Source organism: Geotrypetes seraphini, chromosome 4 (genome assembly GCF_902459505.1).
Source record: "Geotrypetes seraphini chromosome 4, aGeoSer1.1, whole genome shotgun sequence".
NCBI classification, from domain to species: domain Eukaryota; kingdom Metazoa; phylum Chordata; class Amphibia; order Gymnophiona; family Dermophiidae; genus Geotrypetes; species Geotrypetes seraphini.
The window spans coordinates 23,001,935-23,024,154 of NC_047087.1; the positions used below are offsets into that span (position 1 = coordinate 23,001,935).

The 22,220-nt window shown below is 45.5% G+C and overlaps 1 protein-coding gene across 1 annotated transcript in view; it reads left to right on the top strand.

Annotated features, from left to right (window-relative positions):
- PKD1L2 (polycystin 1 like 2) overlaps nt 1-22,220 on the top strand; it is a 144,277-nt gene that overhangs the window by 38,224 nt on the left and 83,833 nt on the right. Inside the window, exons 10-16 of the mRNA XM_033940260.1 lie at nt 522-646; nt 5,072-5,198; nt 8,773-8,904; nt 14,652-14,877; nt 15,231-15,424; nt 19,157-19,387; nt 21,129-21,230. Of these exons, the coding sequence (XP_033796151.1) occupies nt 522-646; nt 5,072-5,198; nt 8,773-8,904; nt 14,652-14,877; nt 15,231-15,424; nt 19,157-19,387; nt 21,129-21,230 (1,137 nt within the window). The remainder of the gene's footprint in view (nt 1-521; nt 647-5,071; nt 5,199-8,772; nt 8,905-14,651; nt 14,878-15,230; nt 15,425-19,156; nt 19,388-21,128; nt 21,231-22,220) is intronic.

Sequence of the window (22,220 nt, forward strand, 5' to 3'; positions counted from 1 at the left end):
TGTGCACGCGGTGGGGGGGAGGGGGCGCTACTCACCCTCGCTACACTACTGACCTGGAGTACGGGGGAAGGGGGATGTGCACGCGGTGGGGGGGAGGGGCGCTACTCACCCTCGCTACACTACTGACCTGGAGTACGGGGGAAGGGGGATGTGCACGCGGTGGGGGGGAGGGGCGCTGCTCACATTCGCTACACTACTGGCCTGGAGAATAGCTCAACAAGTCCGCCTGGTCCCTGTTTGGGCTCTTCTGGTTCGGCTCCTGTTGCAGTATTGGTTTTAACTTCCTGTGGGGTTGTTATTATTGGGGGTGGGGGGATGCAGTAAGCACTATGGGAGTTCATGACGGTATCTTTAAGCAGCGTTTCTACATGAGGCGCTCAGGAAACGTTTGCCCCATATCATTTCTGAAACAGTTTCTGAGCGACTTCAGTTTTCGGTTCTGGAAACGTGGGAGCCCATTACAGGTTTCCGAAAATTCAAACAACATGGGGTAAATTCTGCTTCTCCTGTGCCACTTGCAGACGGTGGTGTCCCAGCACTTGTTGACTACGGTGGACAACCTGCAGAGTGCTTTGCTGATAGGAAAGTTGCCAGACAGCCAGCCACTGGTGCTGACCGCGCCCTCGGTCTCCATGTATATAAACAGGTAAGATGGCCCACTGTTTGGGTACTGCTTGGCGGCTCCCTACGCATGCCTTCACAGCTTTACATAAAAAGGTTAAATGGAGGTCAGTCAGGATTTACAGATACGTGGGAAGTGCAACTCAGAGGCAGCCATGTCTTATGAAACACAGAGGGGCTCATTTTCAAAAACGAAAGACATCCAAAAACCAGCGTAAAGTGGCACTTGGATGTCTTACTCTGCATCGGTAGCATGGAATATTGCTACTCCTTGGGTTTTGGCCAGGTACTAGTGACCTGGATTGGCCACCGTGAGGACTGGTCTGACCCAGTTTCGCTGTTCTTATGCTCTCATGTGTGCCAAATATAGGACAATCAAGGCATTGTAACATCGCTGATGAGGTTGGCTCTGAGGCATTATGACATCACAATCTCAGCTCTGGAATGTTGCTCTCATTGGGGTTCCGGAATCTTGCTATTCTTTGAGATGCTGGAATGTTGCTACTCTTTGGGTTTTGGCCAGGTTCTAGTGACCTGGATAGGCATCTGTGAAGACGGGCTACTGGGCTTCATGGACCATTGGTCTGACCCAGTATGACTGTTCTTCTACTCTTATGTGTGCCAAATATAGGACAATCAAGCCATTATAACATCACTGATGAGATTGGCTCTGAGGCATTATGACATCATAATCTCAGCTCTGGAATGTTGCTCTCATTGGGGTTCCGGAATCTTGCTATTCTTTGAGATGTTGAAATGTTGCTACTCCTTGGATTTTGGTCAGGTACTAGAGACCTGGATTGGCCACCATGAGAATGCGCTACTGGGCTTGATGGACCATTGGTCTGACCCAGTATGGCTGTTCTTAGGCTCTTATGTGTGCCAAGTATAGGACAATCAAGCCATTGTAACACCACTGATGAAGTTGGCTCTGAGGCACTGTGGAATGAGGCATTATGACATCACAATCTCAGCTCTGGAATGTTGCTCTCATTGGGGTTCCGGAATCTGGCTATTCTTTGAGATGTTGAAATGTTGCTACTCCTTGGGTTTTGGCCAGGTACTAGGGACCTGGATTGGCCACTGTGAAGATGGGCTACGGAGCTTGATGGACCATTGGTCTGACCTTGAAAGGCTATTCTTGTGTTCTTATGAGTCATTTTCAAAACCGGCTCTCTAGACTTCTTATCTGTTGTGTGTCCAAAGTTCAAAGGGGTGTGTTGGAGGTGTGTTATTGTTTATTGTGAGTCAATTCAGAGCAGCTTGCATGAGCTTCTGTAAAGGTGTTACAGTACAAGGGCTATATACCAGGGATTGGCAAACATTTTTTGCAAAGGGCCAAAGCGAGAGAATGAGAAGCTACAGGAGCGCCAAATGCAGTCTCTCTCGCAACTCCGCAACTCAGTTGTCAGCCGTTATAGCGTGTACTTTGAAATCTTAAAGAATTTGAAATTGTAAAATTCTTTCTTAGCTCGCAGACCGTACAGAAAAAAGGCCGATCCCTGACTATACAATTCAAGGGCTCTATACTGAGTTGCAGGGCTTCTGTTGCTTCTGTAACATAGTAACATAGTAGATGACGGCAGATAAAGACCCGAATGGTCCATCCAGTCTGCCCAACCTGATTCAATTTAAATTTTTTAAATTTTTTCTTCTTAGCTATTTCTGGGCAAGAATCCAAAGCTCTACCCAGTATTGTGCTTGGGTTCCTACTGCTGAAATATCTGTTAAAACCTACTCCAGCCCATCTAAACCCTCCCAGCCACTGAAGCCCTCCCCTGCCCATCCTCCACCAAACGGCCATATACAGACACAGACCGTGCAAGTCTGCCCAGTACTGGCCTTAGTTCAATTTTTAATATTATTTTCCGATTCTAGATCCTCTGTGTTCATCCCACGCTTCTTTGAACTCAGTCACAGTTTTCCTCTCCACCACCTCTCTCGGGAGCGCATTCCAGGCATCCACCACCCTCTCCGGTATTTGAAGCGGTCCAGAGGAGGGCAACAAAAATGATAGGAGGCTTGCGCCAGAAGACGTATGAGGAGAGACTGGAAGCCCTGTAGAAGTGTTACAATACAGAGTTACTAATACCGGCATAATTATGCCATAATCAATCATCCTACTTATGTTACCAGCACATCAATCATCCTACTTTTTTTTTTTTAAATTTTTTAATTATTTATTTATCAAATTTTTACATGTTATAAATCAAGTATCCACTTGTACAGAAAGTTGAAGTAAAGCAGGAAAAAAATACTCACAAGTAAAATACATGGTAATCAAGTAAAAATAAAATAAAATTTTTAGCTTAAATTCAGCTCAGGTCCTCAAAATTAGATCCAAGAAGGATAAGGCGGACTTAGTAACAAATACTAACAACTATCAATTTAAATATTAGGAAAACAAGATCCCTTGGCTGAGGAAGGATATCATTATTCAAATGCACTTCACTTTGATTTTGTATATATGTATACGTTTATAGGGTGTTCTTAGCATTTGGACATTTTGCAGCCATAATCAAACATTTACCAAGATATCCAGGGTTCCATTTAGACATTCGGTGCTAGATAAGAACATACTGGCTCAGACCAATGGTCCATGGCCAGGTCACAAATATCTAGAAGAAACCAAAATATCTGTTTTAAAAGCGAATAAGAACCATAAATGGATGATTGGTGTGCTGAGAAAAGCTTTTTCACTTGTTTCACCATGGCAAATAATTCCCTGGTGTGGCCCTTCTTATAGGCTTCTTCGAAGTTCACGCATCAAGCATTCAGAAAGTCATGCTTGTCTTTCCTGGCTGCTCTTTGGAAATCAACATTGGGTCGCCTCGCCTCATTCAACCTTTGCCTCTCACCTCTTATTAACGATTTGGAGGGTGGTTGCAGTTAACCAGTTCCTACCATGTACTGGTTTCCGGTATGGCACCTGTTTTGAGCAGTTTCAGTGACGATTCCTTTGATCTCTCCCACAATTCGTCTGGGCCCCCCTCCTTCTTGCCTGAGCAGGTTGAACCTGTTACTCACTTCGATTGCATATTGACATCAAACTTCCTCTGCATGTCTGGATCAGCTTGGGTACTATTTATTTATTTAATAACATTTGATATTTAGTGTTTCACCTTAAAACATCAAAGCAGAGTACAAAATAAAATAATCAGAAACTCAAGTAACATCAAATACACAACTGACAAAAGCCAAGGACAGGGACCCAACATTTAAACCATTGACCTGGCCATAAGCCATATAAAATCATGTCCAACATTTTAGCTCTGCATGAACATCAATGAGGAGACTGTCTTATCTAATCTTATCTAATCTAATCTAAACCTTAAGTTTATATACCGCATCATCTCCATGAGAATGGAGCTCGACACGGTTTACAAGAACTTAAAATAGTGGGTAGAGAAGAAGAAAAAGGATTACATGAACTTATGTGTAGAAGGGGGGGAGAGAAAGGGGGGAAGGATAGAGCTACAATTTGCTGGAGGGCCACCAAATTTTCATGTTATCATGGGCCTGGAAGAAGTTCTGTAGTCTACATCATCAGTTGCCACGGGAGCAAAATGATCCAAGTGGATCATAGGCCAAAAGTCTCAGGTTACCGTATATACTCGAATATAAGTCGATCCGAATATAAGTCGAGACCCCAAAAAAGGAGGAAAAATAGTTGACTCGAATATAAATTGGGCAGCTTAATAGTCAAGTGCCCTACCCTTTCAGGATCTGCACCCAGCCCCCTTCCCTCCATCCCCTGCCAGGCTCTACACCCAGCCCCCTTCTCATAAGAATTCACGGAAGCCATTCAGGAAGCCACTCAACGCCGAGCAACAGCGCCAAAGCACGCTCCTGCTTGGACCAGTCAGTGGCTGAAGAAGGAACTCGGCAGTGACTGACCTTTGGTTAGCAGTGAGGCAGGAGTGCGGAAAGCTACACCTCTGGACCCCCAGGGATTCCAGCGCAGAGGAGGTACCATAGACAGGGCGGGGAGGGGGGACAGGGTGCAGAGCCTGGCGGCCAAGCGGAGGCCTGCAATTAGTCTGGGAGGGGGGCCGAATATAAACTGGGACCCCCATTTTTGTCCCCAAAATCTGTTTATATTCGAGTATATATGGTAAACACCAGGCGCTTTAACATTTTAGGCCTCCGTTTATCAAGCTGCTTTAGGGGTTTTTTATTGCCGGTCACTGCAGTAAAAGCTCTAACACTCATAGCAGCAGCTGGCGATAAAGAACCCTAACGTAGCTTGATAAGCGGAGGCCCTGATGAAATGTTCCCAAAGGTACTTTCGTTAAGGGAATAATGCTCTATTCATTCTGCCAAGGAAGAATCCATTCTTTCCAAACAGGTGAAAATCATATCAGATCCTAAAACGAATTAATTACTCTTTATTGCCTTGGCTTGCTCGTTGTTCTCATTGTTTTCTGGCCTCTTGGTTTTCCTTGAACAGGTTGCAGACAGACAGTTTGGATGGCACCTCTGTGAACGTCACCAACCCCACCTCTGCAAGCTTTACATTACCCTCTCTGACCTCCGTCAGGGTCCCAGGGGAAAGCGATGCCATTGTGGATTTAAGGGCAAGTGAAAAGCTATTACCTCACTATGATGCATCATATAGCTAGTTATCAAGTTGCACATACAGGTTGCATATCGATTGGACGTGGTGTGCTTTATCCACGGATAGGTGTGTTATCCACCGCTGAGACGTACATATGACATAATAATACCCTGTGTCGCTTAGGCTAGGCTGAGGATCAAGGATAAGTTCCAGTCTAAGTTCATGTCATAACAGCAGCTAAGCATCTTACAATAATAGATCAAAGCAAAGAAAAACAATGAGAAAAAGAAAGTTACATCATCCATAGGGGTACTACAACTACTACCGTGTTTCCCCGAAAATAAGACACTGTCTTATATTAATTTTGGGCCCAAGAAAGGCACTAGGTCTTATTTTTTTTTTCATGTACAATGATCATCTCTCCCTTCCTCTCCTTCACCCCAATTTCCTTTCTCTCCCCCACATGTGCAGCATATTTCCTCCCCTCTCACCCATCCCCTTGTGCAGTATCTTTCTTTCCCTCCTTCCATCCCATCCCACACCCGCCACCTCCGTGCACCCCCCCCTGCTGACTCTTCCATCTCTCCCTCCCATGCGAACCCCGACCGCGAGCGGAAATACCTGGAAACAAACGTCAGTGTTGGCAGCACAGGCTGGATCCCGGCCTGCCCTTCTCACGTCCGAGCGTTCCTCTGCCGCATCACTGATGATATGATCGGCAACGTGGCACAGAACGGCCAGGCATGAGAAGGGCAGGCTGTGATCCAGCCTGTGCTGCCGACACTGACATTTGTTTCCAGGTATTTTGGCTCGCGGTCGGGGTTCGCATGGGAGGGAGAGATGGAAAGGTCGGCGGGAGTGGGGTGGGGGGGGCAAGGGGTGCACAGGGGCCTGCTGCCAGCAACTAGGGCTTATTTTCAGGGAAACACGGTATTAATTATTTCTATAGCGCTACCAGACGCACACAGCGCTGCATAGAGTCACAAAGAATAAGAAAACAGTCCCTGCTCAAAAGAGCTTACAATCTAAACAGGCAGGACTGACAAACAGGATGTCATGGACACAGTTAAGGGGAATGGTTAATCAGCAGGCTGGGTTGGTGGGCAGTGGGGGGTAGGGTTATAGATGGAAGGTTATATCAAAAAGGTGGGTTTTAAACAAGGGAAGGGGCTTGACGGACAAACTCGGGTAATTTATTCCAGGCATAGGGGGCAGCTAGATGAAAGAAACAAAGTCTGAAATTGGCAGTGGAGGAGAAGGGTAACGCTATGAGTGACTTATCTGAGGAACGGAGTTCTCTGAGAGGTGTATAAGGAGAGAGAAGAGAGGGGAGATATTGAGGGGCAGCAGAATGAACACACTTGTAGGTCTGCAATAAGATCTTGAACTGTTTGCGATGGCAGATAGGGAGCCAGTGAAGTGACTTAACGAGAGGGGTGACATGAGCGTAGCGAGAAGATGAGTCTCACAGCAGAGTTTTGCACAGATTGCAAGGGGTAGAGGTGACACTGCGGGATACCAGTTAGGAGTAGACTGTAGTAATCTAAGTGAGAGGCTACGAGAACATGGACAAGAGTCTAGGTAGTGTGCTCGGAAAGGAAGGGGCAAATTTTGGTGATTTTGAAGAGATAGAAGCAACAGGTCTTAGCAGCTTGTTGGATATGCATAGAAAATGAGAGGTAAGAATTGAAGACCACTCCAAGTTAAAAATATTTCCTCCTATTGGTTTTAAAAGTATTTCCCTGTAACTTCATCGAGTGTCCCCTAGTCTTTGTACCCGTTCTGCTCCACTCTGCTCTTCATTCATATCTCCCCTCTATATAGAATAGTCAGAAAAAAAACATATACTGTAGGTTGATAAGCAGAATCAACCAGTTCTTAACTGGTGCTTGGAGTCTTTCATGGTTCCACCTTAGCGATACCAGTACCTCTGAATCAACAGAGCTGAGCTGAGCCAATCCCAGAATGCATATAGTTCAGCTAGGAAAGTTAGGCGAGCCACTTGATCCTTATTTGTCATCATCCGTATAGAAAAAGCAAAGGGGAAGAACCAGGCCAGGATTAGCCTCCCCGATCCCTTGGAGACACTGGATAATACTATCCAATATCCTTACATCAATCTATATTATTCTTAGAGATGATTTAAAATTGAAGTTAACTGTGAGTCTACTGCCACCTGGTGGCAAGCACAAAAATATTTACCATTTCATAAGGTAACTTTTTTGGGGGTGGGGGAGGTGGGTCTGGTAGATGTTGCCTGCTCCTTTGGGTTTCCAGCTTAATTAGAAGTGACCTGAGTTGGATTATGGTGCCATAAGTTTTCATTTCTGACACGTCTAGAAAATTCCCCCTATTTTTGAGGAAAGATTAGTACCTACTGTATTAAAACAGGCAACAGTGTGACTATTGATGAAGAACTCTAAAGATGTGTTATTTACTGACAGTTGCCTTCCAATGCCATTTTTGACTTGATGTGTGGGAAAAAAAGGGGGGGGAGGAGCCCGAGGCGCCTGAGCCAATCAGGGCCTTAGGCTCCTCCCTGTGCATCACATGATGCACCAGGGCGGGGCCTAAGGCCCAGGCAGACGCGTCGCTGAAGTCCAGAGGAGCAGGAGGTACTGAGCACCCCTCCTGCTCCCAACTTTTGGTATGGATCAGGATCGGATCGCTACAAAGGTTAGTGAATTGGGTCAGAGGGAAATTGGGTCGCAAAGGGCTCGCAAACCGATCGGTACATGATCGGATTGCTTAGTGAATCTAGCCCTATGTCAACAGGCTCTTCTTTATCCACATGTTTATTCACACCTTCAAAATAATGCAGCAAACTGGTGAGGCAAGATCTTCCTATGCTGACTCTATCCCATTAAACCATGTTTATGTGTTCCGTAATTTTATTTTTTATAATGGTTTCAACTATTTTTCCCGGCACTGAAGTCAGGCTCACTGATCTGTAATTTCCTGGAACCCTTTTAAAAAATTGGGCTAACATTAGCCACCCTCCAATTTTCAAGTACTACAGATGATTTTAGCGATAGGTTACAATGTTATAATACTTATATGCCGTTAAAGAATGGTGCTTAGCTACTTTGAGCCAGTTACACACATAGGTTTACATTTATCCATGAACATATTGGTATTTTGTACATTTACAAGTTCAAGTAGCATGTAGTTGCGGTCCCAGTTATAGCACAATTCCTCAGCTAGGTGGGAGTACACACCTCCTGGAAGTCTGTGATCACGGCATGACATGGGTCATAGATCTGATATACTACCTTTCTTTCAAAGTGGTTTACATTTATTATATGCAGGTGCTTTCTCTGTTCCTAGAGGGCCCTAACTTTAGCCACTAGGTGTCACCATTTCATAATGACTCTGATCTCCTCACTCCAGTGTCTGTGAATATTGCCTTTTTAGCATGCACAAGTCTGGCTAAGCTGTGGAATGGAAGATCTGAGCCAGTAATTGAACCCAGATCCCCCTCTTAAGAGGGTGCTATTGAGCCACCAGAGCAGCCCCTTTTGTTCTAGTAAATAAATTGTTGAGAGACACTATAATCAAAAGTGACCACATGTGTTCATTCCCTTTTGCTGTAGATGGTCAGCTTAGCTCTGAACCCTTTCTCCTCCAGTGATGGCTTGGACATCAGTGGAGCTGTTGGAGGCCTGAGTCTTACCAGTGCTGAAGGTGCCGTTATACCTGTCAGGGACCTCAAGCAGCACATCGAGGTAAGTCCAGTCGGTCTCCAGCCTCTCAGGTGCTGACTGCACTAAATTCAGCTAAAAGGATGGTGACTCAGATGAGAGAATGCAGGTACCTGATATGCATCAAAGAGGGTTACGATAAATAAATGTTAATAGTTTATTGTAGGGTCAAGGCTGGGACTAACAGTATAGGCCAAAAGCATGGTAAACCACTCGCTGAATACTCTTCCTTCGTCCAGTAAGACAGTCCATGCCAGAAATTGCAGTTCTGAACCAGAAGGGTTTAATCAAACATAGACGATGCAGGTAAACATGGAACAACCTCGGCATTAACTATATAGAATCGATAGTAAAATAAAGTAGTTTCAGTTATTTACAGTCTTTGGGTGGTTTCCTTATGAATACTCTGCCTTGGTAGAGGTTCTTAGTAGATGTCCTTTGTAGCTTTGCCTTCTCTGGACCCCTCCTCCAGAGGAGACATGCTCCGTAGCTCTCCATTAGGTAGTAGGTCTCTTTGAGCCTTCAGGTTCAATGTCCAGGAGGTGCTTCCTTAAGAACATAAGATTTGTCTTACTGGGACAGACTGAAGGTCCATCAAGCCCAGTATCCTGTTTCCAACAGTGGCCAACCCAGGTCCCAAGTTCCTGACAGAAACCCAAAGAGTAGCAACATTCCAGAGCTGAGCTTGTGATGTCATAATGTCTCATTCCACCAATGCCTAAGAGCCAACCTCAGCAGTGATGTCACAATGGCTTGATTGTCCTATACTTGGCTCACATAAGAACATAAGAATTGCCATATTGGGACAGACCGAGGGTCTATCAAGCCCAGTATCCTGTTTCCAACAGTGGCCAACCCAGGTCCCAAGTACCTAGCAAGATCCCAAGGAGTAAAGCAGATTTTATCCTAGGAATAAGCACTGAATTTCCCCAAGCCATTTCAATAATGGCCTATGGACTTCCCTTTTAGAAATTTATCCTAACCTTTTTTTTTTTTTTTTAAACCCCGCTACGCTAACTGATTTCATCACATTCTCCGGCAAAAAAATTCCAGAGTTGTGTGAAGAAATATTTTATCTGATTTGTTTTAAATTTACTACTTCCTTTGATGGTCACACAGCTACATGTACTAGTGACCTGAATTGGCCACTGTGTGACTGGGCTATTAGACTTGATGGACCATTGGTCTGACCCATTAAGGCTATTCATATGTTCAGCTACTGGAGTCCTCTTTCCTTTTTCTTCAGGCTTGGTCTGTTTACACTTTCTCCACGTAATTCATTATATAAAGGATGATAATTTGGTTCCCCATTCCAGCAAGTGCAGAAGCTGTGTGAGCTCTGTTGGATGCACCTCCCTCCTACTCTGTCCAGATGTAGTGGCTTGGATAACCAGAGCCTTTCTTCCTCTTAATCAGATGGACATTAGATGCGAGGATAGAGCCAAGGCTCTCCCCCTTGCAGTAGTGGTACTGTGGCCAGAGAAGCTAGAGACAAATACAAAGCTGTTTCCACCGGGCTTGATATTTATTATACCAACAGTTTCTCTCCAAAGGGTGTCTCCTCCTACCTCTGTCCTTCACAAGTAGGATATCCAGTTCTCTCTCATAACCTGGTGTAGTCACTAGAGGTCGCTGCTGTGCATTTCTAGGAAGCAGAACCTGAGAGGCTCTAAAGCAGTGATTCCCAACCCTGTCCTGGAGGAACACCAGGCCAATTGGGTTTTCAGGCTAGCCCTAATGAATATGCATGAGAGAGATTTGCATATGATGGAAGTGATAGGCATGCAAATTTGCTTCATGCATATTCATTAGGGCTAGCCTGAAAACCCAATTGGCCTGGTGTTCCTCCAGGACAGGGTTGGGAACCACTGCTCTAAAGTACCATAATGCAGAATTGGACCGGAGAGGTAGAAGGAAGCTGAACAGTGTACTGATATTTATAAAATGGTAATGGAAGACAGAATGCTGCAATTAAACTGAAGAGGGGGTGGGGGGGGGGGGGGTGTCACGGGATTGAGCTGTAAACTTCCTCTAGGCATGTAAATGTTTAGGATCTCCCTGCCCTAATGTCGGTAATACAGGTAATGGAGTTTCATCCTTCCTTTCTGATTTTACTACCAAAACCTTTGTCAACACTCTCATCTCTACCTGCTCAGAGTACTGCAACCTGCTCCTTAGAAGTAGAAAGATGAAACATAGAAACATAGAAAGATGACGGCAGAAAAGGGCTATAGCCCATCAAGTCTGCCAACTCTACTGCCCCATCCTCTTAAACCTATACCTAGTGACCATCTTCAGATCGACCCTCGTAGGGATCCCACATAGGCATCCCATTTATTCTTAAAGTCCAACACGCTGCTGGCCTCGATCACCTGCACTGGAAGCTTATTCCAATGGTCAACCACTCTTTCCGTGAAGAAATACTTCCTGATGTCGCCATGAAATTTCCCACCCCTGAGTTTGAGCGGATGCCCTCTTGTGGCCGAGGGTCCTTTGAGAAAGAAGATATCATCTTCCACCTCGATACGTCCTGTGATGTATTTAAATGTCTCAATCATGTCTCCCCTCTCCCTACGTTCCTCTAGAGTGTAGAGCTGCAATTTGTTTAGTCTCTCTTCGTACGAGAGACCCTTGAGCCCCGAGATCATCCTGGTGGCCATCCGCTGAACCGATTCGACTCTGAGCACATCTTTTCGGTAATGTGGCCTCCAGAATTGTACACAGTATTCCAGATGAGGTCTCACCATGGTTTTGTACAATGGCATTATGACTTCAGGCTTCCACTAAACCAGGGGTAGGCAATTCCGGTCCTCGAGAGCCGGAGCCAGGTCAGGTTTTCAGGATCTCCACCACGAATATGTATGAGATGAATTTGCATGCGCTGCCTCCTTGAGATGCAAATCTATCTCGTGCATATTCATTGTGGATATCTTGAAAACCTGACCTGGCTCCGGCTCTCGAGGATCGGAATTGCCTACCCTTGCACTAAACAGTCTCTCTCCCCTTCAGTCTGTTCAAAAGTCTGCTGCATGACTTATCTTCTTCCCGTGTCGCTACACTAGGGCTACCAGATTTTCCCGAAGGAAAACCCGGGCCCATGGCCACGCCTCCAGGCCTGCCCAGTTCCGCCCACATCCCAGCCTCCGCCCCCCCCTAACCTGTTTGTGCATCGGGACGGCATCCGTGCATGTGCAGGTGTGATGCCATGATGTCGCACGTGTGCATATGACATCATGCATTGCATCCGCACATTTGCAGGTGCCGTCCCAACGTCGGACGCTTTTCAAAACCCGGACAAAGTGCCAGGTTTTGAAACAAGCCATCCAGACCCCTGGACATGTCCTCAAAAGGAGAAATCCGGATGTCTGGTAACCCTACTAGGGTTAACATATGGCTCCAAAAAGAGGAGGATGGATTGAGACTAAAAGCAATAGAAGTAAAACCCGGATGTCTCAATCCGTCCTCCTTTTTTCTCAAGCCATATGGTAACCCTACGCTACACTCATATAACCCCTCTTCTCAAGTATCTTCATTGACTCCTTATCTGCTTCCATATACAGTTCAAACTTCTCTTGCTGACTTGCAAGGATATTCATTTTGCAGCTGCCCAGTATCTCCCCTCTCCTATCTCTCCCTACCCTTGTCCCTGAGAACTGTGCTCATCTGCTAAGTCACTCTTACCTGTACCCTTCTCTTCCACTGCCAACTCTAGACTCCCTTCCTTTCTTCTTGCTGCAGTACAAGCTTGGAATAGTCTTCCTGAGCCAATGCATCGTACATTGTCTCTGGCCCTGTTGAAATCTAAAGGGAACCGGACTTGACAAATGTTTTCTCTATGTGGTTTACACAATCAAAGTGGTTTACCCGGAGCAATGAAGTGTTAAGTGACTTGCCCAGAGTCACAAGGAGCTGCAGTGGGAACCAAACTCGGAACCTCAGGGCGCTGAGGCAACTGCTGAAACCACTAGGTCACTTCTCCACCCTGGGTTAAAATACCACCTTTCTGAGGCTGCTTTTAAGTCATAACCCCTTATTCTTCTGCTCAGTATTCATGCTGCTTTAATCATTCCCTTAATAAATGAAGCGCCCTGTTCTCTTGTTTGCCCTTTTGTCTGCCTTGAATAGATTGTAAGCTCTGCTGATTAGGGACTGTCTCTTTTGAGGCTGATATTCAACGCTATTCAACCATCCGGGGATGGCTCCCGGTCGGTTAAATAGCATATAGCCAGCTAGCCTGAGAAATTCAGCGGAAAATAGATGACTATCTCCTGCTGAATATCTGGCTTAGCGTATTGGCCAGTGGCCAGCCATATCGTGTGACCAATATTCAGTGACTCGCCGGCTAAGTTCACCAGCTAAATTGAGCCGTCTAAAAGGGTGGTCTGTCTTTGACCGTCGAGACTTAGCCAGCTAGGCTGTGATTATTGGCCAAGGTGGCTATGTCTCGGCTGGCCAAAAATAGACTGGAAATTCAATGCCAGTTGCCGGATATGGCGCCGGCATTGAATTTCTGGGTTTGCCACAGACTCCAGGAGATCACAGGCAATCTCTGGCAGTTTGATATCAGGGAGGGGGGGATATGTGTTGAATAGCACTACATGTATCTAAAAGCACTATACATATGTCAAGAAGTAATAGTAGTTCCCCATTGAACGGTCTGTTAATGTATCACAAACTGTGTGCCTCCTGAGATTTCAGGTGTGCCGTGACACACTGGCGAAGAGGAGAGTATTCCACGCCGACTGACTGCCTACAGGATGTGCCTCCTCTCCCCTCACCTCCCGGATCCCTCCACCGAAGCGGGTCGTGGCCAGATGGTACTGGATTTAGTATACCACTGGCCGGAAAGTTTGTGATACACTGATGTATAGGAACAGAGGCCTTTTGCCAGTTTCCAAGTAGATTCCAGGAACGGCTCCTGGCTGGTTAAACGGCACTTAAGCCAGCTATCTCTCGCTGAATATTGCTGGTTAACGCTTAGCAGGAGCCATTTATATCATGCAATATAACCAGCTTCGAGTCTAGCAATATTCAATGCATTTCTAGCCAAACTTGGCAGCCAGAATAGCTGGAATATCTTTCGCCAACTTAAAGCGAACAGGCCAGCGATGAATACCGGCTTCTCCAGTTAAATTTAATCTGGCCAAAAAACAACCAGATATTCAATGCCAGCCACTGGAAATGGCTCGGCATCAGTGGTGTAGTGAAGGAGGTTAGTAGCCGAGGCAGTGAACCCTGCATTGCCGCGCTGTGCACCCCCCAACTCTTCCCCGCCGCTTGAGTGCCCCCCACTCTTCCTGCCACTTGAGTTGCTCCTCTGCTTCCCGCGCACCTTTTAAAATGTTCGCTGGCACGAGCAGCATCTTTTACCTGCTTCTTGCGCTGGCCTTGGCTTCCTTCTGACATCACATCCTGGTCCCATGACCAGGAAGTGACGTCAGAAAGGAGCCAAATCTAATGTGAACAGCAAGTGGAAGATGCTGATCATGCAGAGAACATTTGGGAGGTATGTGGGGGTGGGAGGTGGGGTGGAGAGGAGGAGTAGAGCTGGCACCGGCACCCCCCCCCCCCCAAAGACTGTGCCTGGGGCAGTTCACAGTCCTTCCCCACCTTACTACACCACTGTTCAGCATTGAATATCCAGGCTGACTCCCACAGTCTAAATATCGACACCTCTATATTTTGTGTACTTCCTTGGCAATTATTGACAACATGGTTAAGAAATTTGCAAAATAAAATTAAAATGAAATTCTCTTTCTGTTTGTACTTAGATAATTCTGCCAAGAGTTTCTGTGCCTCAGGAAGACAGGAGTTTGCTCAATTTGGGAAACTCTTCTACCTTGCAAATTAATGTCACAACGGTTAACACCTCCCTTGTGATCCATTTAGAACTGGAACAAGAAGTCCCACTGGCGCTCTACTTAGGGTATGGCTATCACCCCAATGAGACGAGCTACGATGTTCAAACTCATCTCCCCAACAAGCAGTTTAGCGGAGGTAAGAGGATTCATCAGGTTCTTGGTGTCCCGACATTGACCGGTAAGTTGACATTGGAAGCACTTGGGTCTCAGTTTTCTAGATTCAAGGCCCTTTTCTCACAACAGTAAATGCATCCCTTGACAATAAAGGTGAACTGGAAAAGCTGTTTCACATAAAAAAAATAACAAATATCCTTATTTTTTCAGACACAGTAGATAAGGAAAGGTTGATCATCAAGTTTCTCTTGCGGCTAAGGGGAAAGGGGGATGCAGAGAGATCCGATAATGGACAGGTTTTGGGCAGAAAGCATGTTGCTACGGCAGAGACGGTGTTCATGTTCCACAATGTTGACAAGACTTTTTCTGTTCAAGATGAGTCGCAAACTTGGGTTGTCAGCCCAGAAGAACTGCTCTATGGAGAAGGAACATACTACTTAACGCTGATACATGAATCAGAAGAAGACCTTCCAAATAACAGCAATATAACTGTTGCCATTACTTGCTTTACTTCCCAGTGTGTCTTCTGGGATGAGCTCCACAGCAACTGGAGTACTGCGGGATGTCATGTGAGTAGATGGGTTCATAGCTTCCTTTTTACCACTAGGGACTAGATTCTATAAATACCGTGTTTCCTCGAAAATAAGACCGGGTCTTATATTAATTTTTGCTCCAAAAATCGCATTAGGGCTTATTTTCGGCGGATGTCTTATTTATTTTTTTTTAATGTACAACAATCATCTCTCCCTTCCTCTCCTCCACCCCAAATCTTCCTCTTTCCTGCCCTCCCCCCTTGTGCAGCATCTTTCCTCCCCTCTCACCCATCCCCTTGTGCAGCATCTTTCTATCCCTCCTTCCCATCCCCCTGTGCAGCAGAACCCCCACCGACCCTCCCACCATGAGACTGACATACCGTACCTCTGAGGCCTCCAAAAACAGCAACAGGGCAGCGCTCTGAACGGGCTGCTTTGTGGCCGTCCCCGCCAGGGCCTTCCCTCTGCCTCATCATGTCATCAGTGACGCGGCATATGGAAGGTCCTGGCGGGGAAGGCTGTGAAGCAGCCCGTTCAAAGTGCTGCCACCGCTGCTGCTGCTTTAGGAGGCCTCGGGGAGGAGGTATGTAAGGCCTCACCGGGGAGGGGGGTCGCTGAATCGACGAATCCGATTTTTTTCAGTGACTCGGGCAGCACTAGTGTCAGGGATGGAGTCGGGGAGTGTCAGGGACATTCAAGGGGGGGGGCTTCAAGGGTCGATTTTATCCAGGACTTATTTTTGGGATAGGTCTTATTTTGGGGGAAACACAGTAGTATCTAAAAAATTGATGCCAGTAATATAGTGCGTAGTGCTATTCTATACACGGCGCTGAAAGTTAAGCGCCATATATAGAACTAGTCTTTAAGCCCGTTACATTAACGGGTGCTAGAATAGAGTGTCTGCTTGTCTGTGTTTCTTTATCTCTCTCTCCTTGGCCGCTGTCTGTGTCCTTCTGTCTCCCCCCTCCCCCCCCGAGCAAAGCTGTCTGCCCCCAGCACACACCTCCCACCCAAAGCAGCCCCTTTTCCCTCTCCCTATCTCTCCATGGCTCCTTCGTCTCCCCCCAGCACACCCCTCCCCCAAAGCATCCCCCTTTCCTTCTCCCTGTCTCTCCATGGCCCCTTCTGTCTTCCCCCCAGAGTAAAACTGTCTGTCCCCAGCACATCTCCCCCCCCCCCCAAAGCAGCCCCCTTTCCTTCTCCCTATCTCTCCATAGCCCCTTTCCCTTTCCCTCTGGCCCCCTGAATTAATCCCTCTGCTTACCCTCCCTCCATCCCGGCGTTCTGGTCTGCTCCTCTTCAAAGCAGGCCGCAATCGTGGTGGCCGGCCCCAGCGAACTTCGCAGGCCGCTCCCCAACCCGGAAGCACGCTCCTCCCCAACGCGATCCCATGCATCAGAGGGAACGTGCCACCGAGGCCGGAAAGCGGCCAGCGAGGCCCGCCAAAGCCGGCCACGATCGCAGGTTGCCCCGAAGAGGAGGATCAGCGGCAACGGCAGCGACAGCAGCGGTGAGCAAGGGCGGGAGGTATGGTCCAGCTTGCTTCAGGTTGGTGAGGTGAGGGCGGGAGGTCTGCTGAGCTTCCTTTGGGTTGGTGAGGGTGGGAGGAGGGGAGTGGCCAGAGTGATCATTGGCCAGGTTCTAAAATGGAACACGGCCACGGATCACACACCACGGCACCTAGTAAGGTCCTGATGCTGTTGTAATCCTCTTTAAGTTGCATGGAGTCAGTGGAAAGGATAGGTACTTGTTCTCATTATGGAGCTGCGTGACTTTGATGCTCCTGGTTGAGCTGTCAATGAAGAGACACCACTCTTTCAGGTTACATGCGATTCCAATTGCCTCAAACAGACTGGTCACATGGTGACAGAAGCAGAGCCCATCTGGATGGGTGAAGAAGGTGGAAAAAGCTTGGTGACGCTTCCTCTGATCTGTGACTTGCACACTTTCATCCAACAAGACATCAATAGCTCAGCATTGGACTTGGTGAAACCAAGATCTCTGATCAAGTCATTGAGGTCTTTTTGGTTTGGATGGTATGGGTTTTTCTCATCACCTGCACCACTGATATTGTAAACTGGATCTATGATCCAGTCTCCCTCACGGCTCTGACTTGCTGCTCTCTTCTGAAGACAGTTGCACTCTGGGGGAGTGGGTACGGGGAGCTCAGGGCAATGTGGCACCATTGGTGATAATAATAATAATAATAATAACTTTATTTTTCTATACCGCCAGCACCCAAAGAGTTCTAGGCGGTTCACAAAATAAGAGAACTGAACAATTCAGTGATAAAATACAGAACATATGAAAAGCAACAGTACAATATACACTATTGTAGTGTGAATACTATGATGTAGTCACTAATCAAGTAACAAATTTCTTGAACAAATAAGTCTTTACTAATTTCCTGAAAGTGCAATAGGATGTAGTTTGTCAAATCATATCATCTAACCATCTTGGATTTTACCTGCTTGATAGGCCAAGGTTCTATCAAAAAACTTTTTGTAAACAGCAATTTGATGATGGTGATGGATGAAGGAATGTCCGGCTATGTGATTGCAGATGCATGCTCGCAGGTTCAATGTTTGGAAAGGCCCAGCATGCAGAAGTAGCAATTTTTTGAGTGGTCAGTGGGTTCCTACCAAATTCTTGGGATAGCATGGCTCTCTTTTTATTAGGTTTTACAATCAGGTATTTCAAGCATTTTCCCTATCTGTACCGGTGGGCTCACAATCTGTCTAATGTACCTGGGGCTATGGAGGACTGAGTGACTTGCCCAGGGTCACAAGGAGCAGTGCGGGGTTTGAACCCACAATCCCAGGGTGCTGAGCCTGTAGCTCCAACCACCGCGCCACACGCTCCTCCTCTGTACCACCCTGTAGAAGAACAAAATGAAATTGTGTTAATGAAAACAATAAATTATAATTGCAAACAATAATGTGTACGAGATTCTCGCATTTACCTTTCTGCCATGTGGTTAATACTATGTGGCATTCCAATATGTTCTAAAGAAAGGCTTCTTGTGAACACCCTTTAATTCGGTAGCCTTCATTCCCAGTCCTCAAGGGCTGCCAAGGTCAGGTTTTCAGGATATTAGAACATTTGCTGCTGATACATGAATATGCATGAGAGAGATTTGCATACAATGGGATTAGAAAGCTTGCAACTCATTCTCATTTATATTCATTAGGAGTCTCCTGAATACCTGCCTCATTGGCGGCCCTCAAGGATTTGGGGTGAAAACCAAGGCTTTAATATATGGCACATCATTGTGTGAGAGGAGGATGTTCATAGCATTTTCTATTTTGTTCCATCTCAACCTGTTGACGCTGTGCCCCCCCTGTCTGCTCACTACCCTCTGTAGCCCTGACCTCTGATATTGGCAAGAGGCTGGCATTAAGCTGAGCCCACGAGCTTAAGGGTGGTGGGCTTGCAGCTGGTATGATGGGGAAACTGGGTAGGTTTAAATTTGTTAGATTTGAATTGTTGGTTTTGTGGCTTTGCCTATCCCTAGTGCAAGTGGGGTAGGGCTGAGTTAGAATTTCTTTCGTAATTTTATGTATTTATTTGTTTTATTAATTGTTTTTTTTATTTGCATGGCGCAATCTGTTCTGTTATATTCTATGTGACATATTTATTATCTATTTCATTAGCTGTTCTGAGCCACTTTGGGATGTTGTGCAGTCCAAGAAAGTGAAAAATAGTAGAACGTAATGTTCCAAGTCGTTCCCATTACTGTTTCTGTTTTGTTTTGTTTTGGGCTTTAAGGTTGGACCGAAAACAACTCCCACAAGCACTCAGTGCCTCTGTACCCATCTGACCTTCTTTGGCAGCTCCTTCTTCGTGATGCCCAATGCCATTGATGTCAGTAAGACAGCGGAATTATTTGCCACGTTCGTTGATAATCCTGTGGTGGTTACGACTGTGGGTTGCATTTTTGTTCTCTACTTGCTGGTTGCTATTTGGGCTCGAAGAAAAGACCTTCAAGACAACGCCAAAGTAAGTTTTCCTAGCAATGCAACGTTATGAAACGTCCATCGTCTTTCTAGGGTCATATAGTGGTTATGTGGTGAGACATTACAAAATATCTTCCTTCGTTCCCATTATCCCAACAAGGTGGATCAGCTGAAGCGTATGGGTTCATTTTGGCTCCTCTTAATTTGAGCTCAATGACTTGTCCAGTAGTACCTTCCAAGGCACTGTGTCCATCCTGGAGCCCAGCCTTCCACTTGGTAAACATACACTATGTCTGTGTTCTCTGGCACAACTTCTGCATTTACTGACACAGCTGTACAGTTGTAGGGAGTGTGTGGCGCAGTGGTTAAAGCTACAGCCTCAGCAACCTGGGGTTGTGGGTTCAAACCCACGCTGCTCCTTGTGACCCTGGGCAAGTCACTTAATCCCCCCATTGCCCCAGGTACATTAGATAGATTGTGAGCCCACTGGGACAGACGGGGGAAAATGCTTGAGTACCTGAATAGATTCATGTAAACCGTTCTGAGCTCTCTTAGGAGAACAGTATAGAAAATTCAATAAACTAATAGTGTCAAAAGTTTCAGCCTCTGATAACCAGAGCTGGTATTGTGACATCACAATGCCTCATTCCACCAATGCCTAAGAGCCAACCTCATCAGTGATGTCACAATGGCTTGATTGTCCTTTACTTGGCTCACTTTTACTACACTTTGGTTTCTAGAGTGGTGCAGTGGTTAAAGCTACAGCCTCAGCACCCTGAGGTTGTGGGTTCAAACTCATGCTGCTCCTTATGACCCTGGGCAAGTCACTTAATTCCTCCCATTTCCCCAGGTACGTTAGATAGATTATGAGGGAAAAATACTTGAGCACCTGAATAAATTCATGTAAACCGTTTTGAGCTCCCCTGGGAGAACGGTATAGAAAATTGAATAAATAAAAATAAATACCCATGGCAACTTCATCCCCAGGTTTCTGTGCCCTGCTTTTCTTTTTCAGTGGCTAAAGTTTGTCTTTGAGGATCTATTGTGATGTCTACGTCATGGCTCCCTATGTTGATTTTAGTTTTGAGTTTCAAATGTATTTGATATAATACTCATCAAATTAAATTGTCCACATGGTGTACATAATCAAAAGAAAAATACAAAAGAAAATAAAAATAATAAAATAAAATAAATAAAATTGCATACATTCAGTGAAAAATAAAATAAACATAAATACATCAAATTTTAAAGACAATATACAAGGGAGGGTGAGGAGGTGGGGGGAGGGAAATGTATTTTGAATAGTTAAATTATTTATTTATAATTTGTAATCACATCATATGTATTATTATATTAAGAATGAAGATGAGGATGGGAGAAAATGATTGTTTAATGTAATAATTGTATAGTGAATAGTGTGTTTTGTGCAGTTTTTCTGATTTACCATTTGTATTGCACTGTCGAAGCTTGAAAATCAATAAAGATTAAAAAAAAGACAATATACAGATCCATAGAAGAGTATCTTCCTCTGTTATCATACTAAGGTTTATGTCTTATATTGTGTATGTGCAGTATTGTTTTGACATCAGTCACTGACATAAGGCATTCCTTAACTGACAGAGCCTTAGAGAATATGTATATGCACCATAAAGACCAGTGAGACATATCCATGACAAACTCACTGAACCGTAACCATCCATGCAGTCTACACATCATTACTGCTTTTGTAGACCTAAGGTGTGGTCAGTAGATGGGGGTCTAACTTGTGCTCTAAATCCTTGCAGATGCAGATAACGGTGCTGGAAGATAACGATCCATTTGCTCAGTATCGTTACCTAGTGACAATTTTTACTGGACATCGCAGAGGGGCAGCCACAACATCCAAGGTACAAGCCGCATTGAACATTCTGTAGTTGATATGAAGTGTCGAGCTCCATCTGCGGAGATGATGCGGTATATAAACCCAAGATTTAGATTAGATTAGATTAGATTCACACGGGACATATATTTTGGAATCATGGAAAAGTTCAATAAAAATTGTTTAACTTAATAGCGTTTGGCATGGATCCCGTTCCTTACTTATGGATGCTGCACTTCTAAAACACGTAAAAAGCAAGTGTAAATACTGGCACCCAACTTAGGCGGGCTTTGGGTGAATTCTGTAAATCCGCGCACAACCTTGTGGAATGCACTTGACATGCCCCTGGAAAGCCCTCTTTTCAGATACACACAATTGAAGTTAGACACCTTGCTTTATAGAATAATACACAGTGATATGTACGTGTAATTTTTTTTTTTCCAATCCTGTTTATTCAGTTTGTGAGAAAATATAAGCAGCTACAATAATGCAACACAACAGAGAAATTGCCAGATATAGGAAACGAAAAAATATATATATATACAATGTCCCTAAAACTAACAGATTAAGTAACTACCCACCTCTGCACCCAACCTCCCCATCCTGTTCCCCCCCCCCCAAACCCCTCCAGGAATGTGAGGAAAAGGACAGCAATACTCAAGTCAAGGGTAACCAATTAAGACAAGGTTGCATGCATGTGGAGTCAAGATGTCCAAAAAGGGCTGCCAAATTGTAAGCAACACTAGTCCCTGTTTGGTATCCCTGTCAGACAAACGCATGGCTTCAATAGTCAAGAGGCGGAGCATACAAGAGCACTGATGGCCATAAGTAGGCCTCAGTGGACCCATCCAGTAGAAAAGAAGAACTTTCAGGCCCCCGAAGAATAGCCCGTCGAAAAAAGCCCTTAAGGCCTCTGGGTATAAGATGTTGAAGGTCAAACTGCCAAAACAGACTATAACTATTGCAGTACTATCTGGTTTGCCACATACATCCGACCCTGGAGAAGATAGCAGGCCAG